The sequence below is a fragment of the Lynx canadensis genome, chromosome D1, assembly GCF_007474595.2.
Source record: "Lynx canadensis isolate LIC74 chromosome D1, mLynCan4.pri.v2, whole genome shotgun sequence".
NCBI classification, from domain to species: Eukaryota; Metazoa; Chordata; class Mammalia; order Carnivora; family Felidae; genus Lynx; species Lynx canadensis.
In genome coordinates this window covers 39164186-39178448 of record NC_044312.2, presented here as the reverse complement: position 1 = coordinate 39178448, position 14263 = coordinate 39164186, and the positions used below count along the sequence as shown (strand labels likewise).

At 43.1% G+C, this 14263-nt stretch overlaps 1 protein-coding gene across 1 annotated transcript in view; it reads left to right on the top strand.

Moving 5' to 3' along the window:
- PIWIL4 (piwi like RNA-mediated gene silencing 4) overlaps window positions 1–11778 on the top strand; it is a 45034-nt gene extending 33256 nt beyond the window's left edge. Inside the window, exons 16-22 of the mRNA XM_030333409.1 lie at window positions 1990–2190; window positions 3350–3453; window positions 6512–6582; window positions 7957–8110; window positions 9898–10023; window positions 10135–10282; window positions 11230–11778. Coding sequence (XP_030189269.1) covers window positions 1990–2190; window positions 3350–3453; window positions 6512–6582; window positions 7957–8110; window positions 9898–10023; window positions 10135–10282; window positions 11230–11346 — 921 coding nt within the window. The 3' untranslated portion in view covers window positions 11347–11778. The remainder of the gene's footprint in view (window positions 1–1989; window positions 2191–3349; window positions 3454–6511; window positions 6583–7956; window positions 8111–9897; window positions 10024–10134; window positions 10283–11229) is intronic.
- The last annotated feature ends 2485 nt before the right edge of the window (window positions 11779–14263 follow it).

The window sequence follows — 14263 nt, the reverse complement described above, 5'->3', positions numbered from 1 at the left end:
TCCAATGAGCCATGATTACTTTTGGTAGAGAACAGTATTTAGAAATCAAAATCTGGGGGGTGCCTGGGTGGCTCAGTTGGTTAAGTATCTGACTATAGCTTAGGTCATGATCTCTCAGTTTGTGAGTTTGAGCCCTGCTTTGACCTCTGTGCTAATAACATCATGGAGGCTGGAGCCTGCTTCGAGTTCCGTGTGTCCCTCTCTCCGTTCCTCCCCCACTCACGCTCTCTCTCTCTCTCTCAAAAATAAACATTTAAAAAAATCTAAATCTGGGCAGCTGGGTGTGCTTATTTGTTAGTGGGGTGTCACTGCCCCCAGACTTTCTCAATGGGCAAAGCTAAGAATGTTGTGTACGCGTGTGTCTACATACGTATGCTCAAACACTGCTGATCCTTGAACAATGTGGGGTTTAGGGGTGCAGACTCCCTGCACAGTCCAAAATCCCCATGTGACTTTTGACTCCCACAAAACTTAACTCCTAATAACCTATTGTTGATTGGAAGCCTTATAACATAGTCAATTAACACGTATTTTTGTATTTTATGTACTATAGACTGTACTCTCACACAAAAGTCAGCTAGAGAAAACACAATGTTATTAAGAAAATCATAAGGAAGAGGAAATACATTTACAGTACTGTATTATGTTTATTAAAAAATCTGCATATAAGTGGACTTGCATAGTTTAAACCTGTGTTGCTCAAAAGGTTATGCATACACCCTTACATCTATGTTACTACCATGTCTGTCTATGTATATATTGAAAATGTGTTCACACTTCCAGTCCCAACACCACAGGAAAACATTCTCCATTGCCATATTGTACCTCCCTTCTCTGATAAGGGGAGTGTGGCCCCTGTTACCCTCCACTTATCACTTCACATCCTTGTCCCCTTGTAAGCAACCAGTCTCACTTGTCTCCCACCTTCTTTCGGCCCCCATCCCTGTTCAACCACTGCCTTGGTCTGATGCCTACCTCGCTTGGCTCCAAATTCATAGGATGGAAAGCAGGAAGACCCCCTAAGATACATTTCCCTATTTTACATACTTAAGTGTAAGTAATTTTGGCCCTTCACATTATGATTTTGAACAGATCTATAGGTGAAAAATCTATTTGTTCTCTGCTGATGATGACAGTGCCTGTTTTTTGTATAAATTTGGTGGGTGTTGAAGGTGGAGAATAAAGGGTGGAAAGGAGATGGAAACAGGCCAGGAGAAGCCCTTCCGAGGGAAACACCTGCTAAGAAACAGAGGTGCTGGCAGAGATGGGTGGAATTTAAAAATACCTGAGGACTTGAAGCTTCCTTCTCCTTCTTCTCCCTCCCCCCCCCCCCCTAGCCTTATTCTCAGGTCACAGTAAACAAAACAATTGTGGTTGGTTTCTTTTATTTTGGTTGTCTAGTACCTGCTGGGAAGGAGACCACCCTGTAAGCTAATCCTGCACTTGGCCTATCTGTGGGCAAGGATGGGAGAGGGATGGTGGGATGAGGGCTGGAGAGCCACAGGAAAAGCCAACAGGGGGCGGGAGGGAGCTGGAGTAAGACCTAGGTTAGGAGGGAATTTGAGGAGCCTAACAATCAAATCAGAAGAGATAGGAGGAAGGGAAAGCCAGCGGGGTGGGGGTTGGGGGGCTTTGGAGCGGGACTGCAGAGCCGATGGCTGATAAAAAGGCATTTCAAATGGGATTGTCAGTGGTTAAAGGCCATTTAACACAACTGTAGGCATTTTAATATTTGTTTCTTGGGAACTTGGAGGCAAGATGTTTAGAGAACCCATGTGTTCATTTTTTTTAAATTCTTATTTATTTATTTATTTATTTATTTATTTAGAGTTGGGGAGGGGCAGAGAGAGAGAGACAGAGACAGAGAATCCCAAATAAGCTCCATGCTGATCATTTTTTTTTAAAGCTACTTAAAAGCTACTTTACTTTAAAGCTACTTCTAAACATAAGTAAATTGACTTTTTTCTCTTCTTTTTTTTTTCCTTTTAGGTAATGTGTATTCTACCTTCTAATCAGAAGAACTACTATGATACCATTAAAAACTATTTGAACTCCTTCTGCCCAGTGCCCAGCCAGTGTGTGCTCACTCGGACCTTGAATAAACAGGGGATGATGATGAGTGTCGCCACCAAGATTGCCATGCAAATGGCCTGTAAACTCGGAGGCGAACTGTGGGCTGTGGAGATCCCTGTGAGCAGTCTGTCAGTCTTTTAGTAATCAGTCCATTTGTTAATTGAAAAATGTAATCAGAGTACGAGACCTTTTCACATGATTCCAGAGGTATTTGTTTTGTATGGTGGGTTTGTTATTTGTCCGCTCTGGGTTGTGGCATGACACAAGACACCGTCCAGAAGGTGAGGTGAGGCTCCTGTTCTCCAGGAGCTTTGAGTAAGCTGATAACAGAATGTTTCATGAAAGAGAATCTAGGCTGGCACAGGCTTGCGGGGTGGCTTGATCTGGAGCTTCCCGCTGCCACGTAAAATCTGTGCCCTCTGGCCTCTACTTCTACCTACTCTTTGCAGCGCACTAGCTCTCAGAGTAGCCCTGCACCCTGGAGGGGGGCCTCCCCACAGCTTGGGGGAACCGGCAGAGCTATGATTTTGAACTGTGGTGGGAACTAAGAAAATCCTCGTCCACTGGGGGAGGAAGTGAGGGGGTGAGAAATGAGGGGATGTCGTCCATTCCCTTCCATTTCCATAACCAGGATGTGTGCGCTGAGCCCCAGCTGCCTCCCTGGAGGCTCATGGCCAGTGGCAACTAGGATCCCTTAGACATCTGAACAAAAGGGAGTGGACTTCCTCTTCAGATCCCACCAGCCCAGAAGCCAGGGATAAATGACTGATCACTTTCCCAGAATTTCTTGAGCCACATTAATGGCACTTGTCCACCTCCACAAAGGATGGTAGCTATTTTGCACTCCAGTGAGCCTCTTAAGCAAATTAGGTACCATATTCATCCCTCCATCTTTTTTTTTTTTTTTTAAGTAGATTTCTTTATTTTGAGAGAGCTAGAGGGGGAGGGACAGAGAGAGAGGGAGACAGAGAATCCCATGCAGGCTCTGTACTGTCAGCACAGAGCCCAACAGGAGGCTCAGACCTATGAACTATGAGATCGTGACCTGAGCTGAAACCAAGAGTTGGATGCTCAACCAACTGAGCCATCAAGCCCCCCACCCCACCCCATCCCTCCATCTTCAAGTCTTTTGGTTTCTGTTTTAATGATCTGCTTCATCTGGACCTTGATCTCCCTGGCATATAGCTTAACTTAATTTAATAACCAGGGACAGTTTTTTTCAAAACTTCATATGAAGTCATCATTTTATTAAATCATGAAAAATTTACTTTTACAGTTAAAGTCCCTGATGGTGGTCGGTATCGATGCCTGTAAAGACGAAGTCAGCAAGGGAATGGTGGTGGTTGGATTTGTGGCCAGCATTAACCCCGGAATCACCAGGTACTTTTACAATTACCCAACATATTCCATAATTATAGTTTGCGGTTTAACTGAAAACCATGCAGCAGGAAACAGTTTGTATTCTTCCCTCATTTGAAAAATATGAACATTTTAGTCATAAATTATACTTACATATAAAGTGTGATTGATAATATTAAGATAATATGTAGCCTCATGAAAAAACTATGCTTATACACACATTAGGACAAGCTAATACTCGTATGCCAGGCAGCTTCCTCAAACGATGGATGATAGAAATTTTCATGTACTTATTTTCTGTACATGTGCACTGTATTAGGTACTGTACTAGGAACTTATATCCAGCAGCAAGCTTTGGAATCTGATTGCTTGCTTCTGTGTCCTGATCTGCCACTTATTCTGTGTATGACATCTGGCTATTTAATGTTGCCGTGACTTAGCTGTGGTCTCATGTAAAATGGGCATAAAGATGATGCCTATTTCTTTTTTTTTTTTTAATTTTTTAAAATTTACATCCAAATTGTTTAGAATACAGCACAACAATGATTTTTCAGGAGTAGATTCCTTAGTGCCCCTTTCCCATTTAGCCCATCCCCCCTCCCACAACCCCTCCAGTAACCCTCTGTTTGTTCTCCATATTTATGAGTCTCTTCTCTTTTGTTCCCCTCCCTGGTTTTGTATTATTTTTGTTTCTCTTCCCTTATGTCCATCTGTTTTGTCTCTTAAAGTCCCATATGAGTGAAGTCATATGATTTTTGTCTTTCTCTGACTGACTAATTTCACTTAGCATAATACCCTCCAGTTCCATCCACGTAGTTGCAAATGACAAGATTGCATCCTTTCTGATTGCCGAGTAATACTCCATTGTATAGATATACCACATCTTCTTTGTCCGTTCGTCCATCGATGGACATTTGGGCCCTTTTCATACTTTGGCTGTTGTTGATAGTGCTGCTATAAACATGGGGGTGCGTGTGGCCCTTGGAAACAGCACACCTGTATCCCGTGGATAAATGCCTAGTAGTGTAATTGCTGGGTCGTAGGGTAGTTCTATTTTTAGTTTTTTGAGGAACTTCCATACTGTTTTCCAGAGTGGCTGTGCCAGCTTGCGTTCCCAGATGATGCCTATTTCATAGGGTATTTATGGAAGTTACATAAGATAAAATGCTTAAAACATAGCCTCCCATAGCAGACGCTCAATACATGCTTGTTGTTATTAACACTTGAAGGCAGTTGATGTAGTTGTTCACACAGCTGCTGAAAACATAAGCAGGAAAAGGACTTCCAGTTTGTTAGCCACATTCCTAATTGTGTCATTATTGGCATATATAATAATGTTGATGCGCACTTGCACAAAGTCATGATCTTCATTTTGCAAGTACTTTTGTTTACTTAATGTCTTTAACAATAGAACTTCTTCTGAAATTTAAAGAAGTTAATCATGTTCAGATTTCAAGTCCAAAAGCCTCTCCTATGGAAGTGGAACTTTATGCTTGAGAAATCTTTGAATATTTTTTTGTTTATTTGTTGTTGTTTTTTGTTTTTTTACTATGTGATTCCGTTTATTTATTTAATTTTAATCAATTTAAATTTTAGTTAAAATACAGTGTGGCATTTGTTTCAGGGCTAGAACCCAGTGATTCAAGACTTACATATACCGCCCAGTGCTCATCCCAGCAAGTGCCCTCCTTAATGGCCCATCACCCACTTAGCCCATCCCCCTCCCATCTCCCCTCCAGCAACCCTCAGTTTGTTTTCTGTATTTGTCCCTTATGGTTTGCCTTCCTCTCTGTTTCTTATTTTATTTTTTCTTCCCTTCCCCTATGCTGTTTTGTTTCTTAAATTCCACGTATGAGTGAAATTATATGATACCTGTCTTTCTCTGACTGACTTATTTTGCTTAGCGTAATACACTCTAGTTTTGAATATTTTGAAAGTAAATTTGGTAAACTAATAAATTCCTTCATAATAATAACAACAGTGTTTCTATTTATGATTGCTTATCTTGTGCTAAGTACTTTCTATATATTATCTAATTTAATTTTTATAACAACCTTGTGAGGTAGTAACTACCTTACCATCTTGTGTGTTTCCTTGGTACGGATGAGGAAACTGAGACTTAGGTTGACGTAGCAAAGTCACATGGCTGATGAGTATGCCAACCAGGATTTGAACCCAAGCGTGTCTGATGTCAGCACTATGCTTTAGTTTCTCTTATCGATAAATTTCTTTTGAGGAGGGGAGGTTTTTAATATAGTTATGACCGTATAACATATATAGGCTCATGAACATTAAATTTGCTCATAATGTCTAGTTCTTTTTATTTTGATTGAGGTGTAATGGCATACAACATTGTATGTTCATTTGTTGTGTTTCTCAGATTCCACATAAGAGTGAAATCATATGATACCTGTCTTTTTCTGACTTATTTTGTGTAGCATAATACACTCTAGTTCCATCCACATTGTTGCAAATGGCAAGATTTCATTCTTTTTCATCACTGAATAGTATTCCATTGTATATATATGCTACATCTTCTTTATCCATTCGTCAGTTGATGGGCATTTGGGCTCTTTCCATACTTCGGCTATTGTCGATAGCACTGCTATAAACATTGGGGTGCTTGTGCCCCTTTGAATCAACATTTTTGCATCCTTTGAACAAATACCCAGTAGTGCAATTGCTGGGTCGTAGGATAATTCTATTTTTAATTTTTTGTGGAACCTCCACACTGTTTCCCAGAGTGGCTGCACTGGTTTGCATTCCCACCAAAAGTGGAAAAGTGTTTCCCTTTCTCCGCATCCTTGCCAACATCTGTGTTTCCTGAGTTGTTAATGTTAGCCATTCTGACAGGTGTGAGGTAACATCTCAGTGTGGTTTTGATTTGTATTTCCCTGCTGATGAGTGATGTTGAGCATCCCTTCATGTGTCTAACAGCCATCTGAAGCATCACATTTTCTTCACCCATTCTTCCGCTGATGGACACTTAGGTTGTTTTCTGTTTCTTCATTTAATGCTAATGCGTTTGTGGTAGACATTTTGAAGTTGGACATTCTTTTCTTTTCTTTTCTTGCTTTAGGTGGTTCTCTCGGTGTATCCTTCAGAGAACGGCGACCGATGTTGCAGATTGCTTAAAAGTGTTCATGACCGGTACTAAAAGTATAGCAGTGGCGGTGGGCCCCAAGCGCTATTCCTTCAGGCCCCAGAGTCCACGTGTCTATAGCAGACCAGATGGTGGAAGCAGACTCCCCAAAGCCTGCCTGAGTCAACCATCACCCAGATGGAGATTCCCAAAGCTGTATCCTGATCCACGCTAACAGATGCTGTAGAATTTACATTTGTCATCTGTGTATGATAAACAGAAAGCCTCTAAGAGGCAGGGGAGTTTGTAGCTGCTGGTAGCTCTGGCAAGCAGTGTGAAGGCCAAAGGAATCTACCTGGAGAGACAGGGGTTATGACAGAGTCCTGTGAGGTCTAGAAATAGGAAAGAAGCCTGTGGGGTGGGGATAGGAATGCTGGCAGATGAGGGCTGGCATCGCAGGAGAAGATGGGGAAGAAGGCAGACAAGGAGGGGAGCCTATTCACAGTGGAGGTACAGTGGGAACAGATATCTGGGGCTCCCGTCCCCTGCCCAGCCCTGGCCAGGATCTGGCTTTGCCACTCCCTGTAGTACTTCTTGTGTGATTCACTCCGTCTCCTGATCCGCATTTTCCCATCTATAAGTTTGGGAAAGGGGTGTAAGTATTTTTTCCCCAAAAATTGAATTTGCTGATATGTGTTGGTTACGGCCTTACAGATATGATCATCTTCTATTGAACGCAAATGGATTTCCTGGACAATGAACTCTTCTAAAACAGTTGCACAGTATATACATGAAAATAATTATTGTATTACTTTGCCCTCACTTCAAAACTTGGTTCTTTTTTTAAGTAGTTGTGAAAAGTTTCTGTTGAGTAGGAGTTACTGGCTGGTCTCTGCTCTTTAGGCAATTTCTAGTTGGAGTGGGTGGAAATGTTTTCAGAGTTCATATTGTCAGTGCAACTTAGAATCAAATTGGGTGAGTCCATGGTAAGAGATGCTTCCAGAAGATCAGCCACGTCCTCTCCTTATGTTTTCATAATTATGCTTATTGGAGACGAAAATGACATGAAATTATCCAGTCTGTATCCATTGATAGCATGTGAAGAGTTGAAGAAACTAAATTAGTATTAATTTGGTTTTGGGAATTAATCTATTGCACGACTTAATTTATTGATTAAATATTAAAATTTTATTAAAGGGATATGTTAAGTTTAAGAATATGTTTTGCCACAGAAACCAGTATGATTCCTCAAATAGCAGATGCCAGATGTTAGCCCTAAAGTTATCCATTTTTATATTAGTGTAGTCATGACTCAAATTAGGTAGTACCCTATATTACAGTGGTCGGAAATAATGAACTTAAAACGTTGAACTACATGGGAATTTTGTTCTTTGTTGGCATTGGACAAGTCATTCTTTTCTTCCTGACAACAAATTCTGCAGGAGCACTCAACAAATGGTACAAGCACAACCATGGCTTGCCGGCACGGATAATTGTGTACCGGAATGGGGTAGGGGACGGTCAGCTAAAAACACTGATTGAATACGAAGTTCCACAGCTGCTGAGCAGTGTGACAGAAGCGAGTGCAAACACCAGGTATTGAGTTACGTTTTTTTCCCCACACTTGCAACCAGGGCACGTTTTATCGTAGCTATTCAGATTACTGCACGCCAGCACCTTGTTTTCATGCGGGCGAGCTTCGCTCTCGTCTGCATCATGTAAGTACAGCTGGACGGACAGGTTTCCCCTAGACTGGAGGGTGGTTGAGATGGTCCTCTGTGAATAGGGTGGCATGAGCCTGGGTGGGGGCCCCCAGAGGAAGGCAAGTGTCCCCCAGAGCAGCTGACACTGAGACTCCGCACGAGGGTGAAGACACTTCATACATATTGCTATGCCGCGGGATTAAACAAGCGCTGGTTTCCAATTCGAGGCCCAAATCCACACCAGGGGCTAAAGTCCCTGCCGTGCAGGCCCTGGTGTGCAGGTGGAGGTCGATGGAGGTGCTGAAAGGAGTGTGAGGGCAGTGCAGGCTGCACTGCAGATGGAAGTCAGACCGCCCTCATCTCCCTTGCCCCATTTCTTGGTTCAGTGTTGCAGTACATTTTCCTCGGTGAGTACGTCAAGTGGCGGGAGCAAGAAGAATATTAGAAGTGGCAATTCGGGGAGGATGATAATCTTAAATGGGCTTCCTAAAATATTCGGAAGGCATCCTGTTCCAAGCAGGGCACAGCATTCATCCGTCAGGTGTGACTTGTCATCACCACCATCAACCGAAGTTGCAGCCACAGGCCACAGGGGGACTGAGCCTTGACCTCACCGGTGACTGTCAGAGTGGAGGAAGAGCACGGTGGCTTGGGGGGCAGTGTCATCTTCCCCTGAGTCCAAACCCTAACAGCCAAACCCTAACAGCCAACCCTATCTCCCTCCCACTGACCTCAGGTGACTGCGCAGAATCACAAGTATGCAATTTTGGGCTAGCAGGAGTGAATTTAGCAGCTGACAGTGCTAAGGAGTTTTATTGCAGTATAACATCAGGTTTTGAAAGTTTCAATACTGAAAACCAATAATATATTTTTAAGATAATTAAACTGCTTGAAAGTGGAATTTCCCTGCAATCTTTGCCTCCCAAAAGTTCCTTTGGGAATTATGGCCAGTAAGTGGATTTGACCCTGGCTTTACTAAATCCTGACTTTAATATTTGATCATTCAACATTTGGCACAAATGTACATTTGGTCTGTCCATCCATCCCCCCAGGTGTGTGTCTTGCAAGATTCAGAAGTGATGATCTGAGGAATGAGAGAACTTGCGGGTCTCTTTGCTATTCAGAAATTGAGAGGAAGAGTGAAAGTGAAATAGGGACACTATTGCTAATGGAAAAAGAAATCTTGTCTCTATGGAATATTCTGGAAAGCCCTCCTTTAGAAATGTGAATTGAAGTTCGTTGCCCTATTAACTCTTCCTCCCTGTCCCCTTCAAATGATATAAACCGGCCAAGTGACTGGACACACCACACTTTTGCAACAAAGAAGGACAATCTCTAATTTTAAAAACTTTATGGGGGGCACCTGGGTGTCTCAGTCGGTTAAGAGTCTGACTCTTGATTTCAGCCCAGGTCATAATCTCACGGTTTGTGGGTTCTCTCTCTCTCTCTCCCTCCCCCCCCGCCCCCCAAAATAAATAAACTTTTAAAAAATAAAAAAAAACTGTGTACGCAGCTCTGAGGGAGGGGATAATTTTTATTTTCTTCATTTTTGCAGTGTTCTTCTAATGAATGAATTTATTTATTTATTCCATTTAGAAATTAGCAAAAAAAAGTCATTAGGTAAGCTGTAAGCTTGGTTTTAGTTCTCTGCATCTTTCCTTTTGCCTTTCTGGTTCCAAGCTCCAAACTGTCCGTGATTGTGGTCAGGAAGAAGTGCACGCTGCGATTCTGCATGGAAATGAGCCGATCCCTGCAGAACCCGCCACTTGGCACCGTGGTGGACTCAGAAGCGACGCGTCCTGACTGGCAAGTGCCGTTAGCAAATCTGTTCTTAATGAAACGTTTGCCTTGTGTTCTTCAAGTGAGGCCTTATTCTGTTTGCCTTCTTTCTCATGTTCATTCCGTTTTCCCCCTCAGGTATGACTTTTACCTGATCAGTCAGGCTGCCTGTCGGGGAACTGTTAATCCCACCTACTATAATGTCATCTATGATGACAATGGCTTGAAGCCCGACCACATGCAGAGACTTACGTTCAAACTGTGTCACCTGTACTACAACTGGCCGGTGAGTGACAGCTGTGTACTTGTGTGGGTACTGACTCTCAGGGTTCCCACCCAGGAACTGTCACCCAATTCACGTTTGTATCCCTATGTCCTGACTTCACAAAGGAGGAAAGAATGAATGCATGAATGAGTCCTTGAGAGAAACACAGTCTGTCATAGAAATCAAGTAGCAATAACTGTTAACATCATCATTATCATCGTTATTATTTGTAACATTAGTATTTACAATTTCTGGAGGACTTCATTCTATGCATTATCTTTTTTTTAATTAAAACAAATTTTAACATTTATTTTTGAGAGAGAGAGAGAGAAAGAGAGTATAAGCAAGGGGAGGGGCAGAAAGAGGGAGACACACAATCTGAAGCAGGCTCTGGGCTCTGAGCTGTCAGAACAGAGCCCGATGTGGGGCTCGAACTCTTGAACCATGAGATCATAACTTGAGCCAAAGTCGGACGCTCAACTGACCGAGCCACCCAGCGGCCCCATATTCTATGCATTGTCTTATGCAAGCCTGGGAGGAAATCAGGGTATTGTTATTTCCAAGTTACAGTTGAGGAAGTTAAAGCCAACTCAGATGCTGTCTCATGGGAAGGTAACGGGCTCATCTGTCCTATGTTCCTGTGCGCGAAGCCAGGAGCTGCTCTCGAAGTCCAAGGCCAAGATTTGCTCTGAGCCCCTTGGAGCATTAAGTCACGGGAGACTTAGATTAGCGCTAGGTGTGATGGCACCCAGTGGTCAGCTTCATGAAGGCAGACTGGGCCTCCATCCCCTCTTGCCCAGCGAGCTTGTGTTCCCCATGGATGAGGTTGCCCTTGGTTGAGTTTAGTCACTGTGTACTCACAAATGCATTCTATCATATGTAACTAGCAGGGGATAAAACTCAGGAAAATGTATTACTTTGGAGAACAAGTTATCCTCTTAACTGTTATCAGTACGTTTTCTCCTCAGGGCTTAATCAGTATCCCAGCGCCTTGTCAGTATGCGCACAAGCTGACTTTTCTGGTGGCACAGAGCATTCATAAAGAACCCAGTTTGGAACTAGCCAACTCTCTCTTCTACCTGTGATGACGTGAACTGTGGGCACCCGAGATGAGCAATCTGAGAAGTCATTGGTGTATTTTGTGCAAATCTGCCGTAAGCGCAAGGCTGTGTCTCAGGAAAGGAGATTGAGCTTAGTTTCAACTTCCTGAAAAAGCACCCAACACAGCTTCATCTGAAATGGTTCAAAAGAAATGTATATTGTTTTAAAGAGTTTTATGCTTTGTGGAAATTCTCATTATGGTACATGGAATTAAAATGTACCGTCGTCTGTAAGTAATTCCACGAAGCTAAACATCCTCTGAGAAAAGAAGTGTTTGCATGATGTTTTGATGATAGGGAAATGGGGTCTGATTCCCACCCTAAGTTTTGCACAAGTTTCCTTAAATAATGTTATAGAACGTTTTATAGAGTGGTTTAAACGGTTATTTGAAAATAAAGGAAATTCAGAGCATCGCATATATGTTTATTGTTATTTGAATTTCAATTGAAATTACATGCAAACCTTGTCATTTCCAGAAAAGGCTCTTACACGCTAAACTACATTGCCGTCACTCTTTGAATGATTATTTCTTTTTTTTTAATTTTATTTTTTATTTTTTAAAATTTACATCCAAATTAGTTAGCATATAGTGAAACAGTGATTTCAGGAGTAGATTCCTTACTGCCCCTTACCCATTTAGCCCATACCCCCCCCACAACCCCTCCAGTAACCCTCAGTTTGTTCTCCATATTTATGAGTCTCTTCTGTTTTGTCCCCCTCCCTGTTTTTATATTATTTTTGTTTCCCTTCCCTTATGTTCATCTGTTTTGTCTCTTAAAGTCCTCATATGAGTGAAGTCGCATGATATTTGTCTTTCTCTGATTGACTGATTTCACTTAGCATAATACCCTCCAGTTCCATCCACGTAGTTGCAAATGGCAAGATTTCATTCTTTTTGATTGCCGAGTAATACTCCATTGTATATATATATACACCACTTCTTCTTTATCCATTCATCCATCGATGGACATTTGGGCTCTTTCCATACTTTGGCTACTGTTGATAGTGCTGCTATAAACATGGGGGTGCATGTGGTCCTTGGAAACAGCACACCTGTATCCCGTGGATAAATGCCTAGTGGTGCAATTGCTGGGTCATAGGGTAGTTCTATTTTGAGTTTTTTGAGGAAGCTCCATACTGTTTTCCAGAGTGGCTGCACCAGCTTTCATTCCCATGAATGATTATTTCTAAATCTTAACATGTCCCTTGCTCTCTTGATGGTACTTTGTTTCACTTAAAAGCAGCTACTCCCATTGATGACCTTGCTTCGTACCTTACCGAGATAGCAGAGTCCACAAGAAGAGAGCTTGCACAGGCTCCCAGTCCATCTGCCCGCCTGAGGGCGGTGTGCGTAGATGCCTATATGCGTAGACGCTGCCCCTGGCCTTGTTACCGGAAATGAACCATGTCTGTGCTCCCGTGTGTACCAGATCCCCTCGCGCTGACCTAGGAGGAGAGCTGCTCTCCCAATTCTTCCCTCTGTCCTCTGAAGCACCAGTCTGCCCTCACCCCAGATCATTCCCAGCATCCCTACTAACATGCTGTGATTTCTCCCATCTTAAAAACGAAAATATTTCCTCCCCCAGCGGCCACCCCATCTCTTTGCTCCTCTTTATAGAAAAACCTCTCCGAAGGGTAATGTATGCTTGTATCCAATTCCTTCCTCCAATCAGAATTCCACATCAAAATTGCTTTTGTCCAAGTCACCAATGACCTCCCTTTACTGAATTGGATTGTCAGTTCCCGGCGGTGCGTACTGACATATCACAGCGTTTACCCGGCCAGTCATTTCCTCCTCCAGAGACGCTGAGGTGGCCTCGAGGGCAACACACGCTTCTGGTTTCTCTTCTGCATCAGATGCCTCATTCTTGGTCTCCTTTGCTGGCCGCCGCTCATCTTCTCATCCCTTCCAGGTGAGACTGCCCCAGGAATGAGAACAGGACTACATGCAGAAAACACGTTTAAGGGGAAAGATGACCTGAGGGGGAGTGCGGAGTGCTGCAGGTTCTGTCAGACATGTGAGATCCCAGAAGATGGCACTGAAAACATTTTTTCCTATTTGACAGTGTTTCCCAGGCCTGGTAAAAATGCACCTGACATGGGTCAATTTCAGTAATAGTAATCATCGTCATCTGTGGGGCTTGAGGGTGGAGGAGGTTAATACAGTCCAGGCACAGTGCACTTTACAGGCGCACTCAGTCTCCACAACACTTGTAGGAATTGGGCATTATAATGACCATTTTACAGGTGATAAAACTGAGGGTGAAAGATGCCACGTGGCTCACTGAAGTGTGTAAGATTAACAATCGTAGAGCTAGAATTCGTCCTCAGGAATGTTTGACTCCAAAAGCTGTGAGATGAACCATAGGGCTGCCTTAGGTACAGTTACTATAAGATTTAAAAAATTTCTCCCTTGAGCGCTTAGATGAGGAAGTGTCGCGCGCGATTTAAAATCGGCTTTGTATGTGGCGTCTTTGGAGGCAAGGCACTGTACCAATCCAGTGTGGCTTTTGTGTAGAAGTTGGTTTGTTCCTTCCAAGGGCGGGGATGCTGTAAAGTGCCACCAAGCGAGAAGCCGGTTTGTATAAATCAACATGCGGCATTGGGATCAGGCAATACAGAGACCCTTAGAGCTCTTCACTCTTTTACCGGTTGAATACCTATTAAGGCAGTGGCTCCTTACCACTTTAGCCCACCAGGGGGCACACAAGAACTGTCATGTGGGCCGAGACTGGTGCGCCCTCCCCCCCCCCCCCACGCCTTTGCCCAGGGGGTGCAAGAGATCGTGGAAGAACTGTCCAGTAAGCTCCCAGAGGGCAACATGGGATTAGGGAAATCTTTTTGCACTCTGGTTCCAACACTTTTAGCTGTGGAATGCAATAATCTCCCCTCTCTGAGACT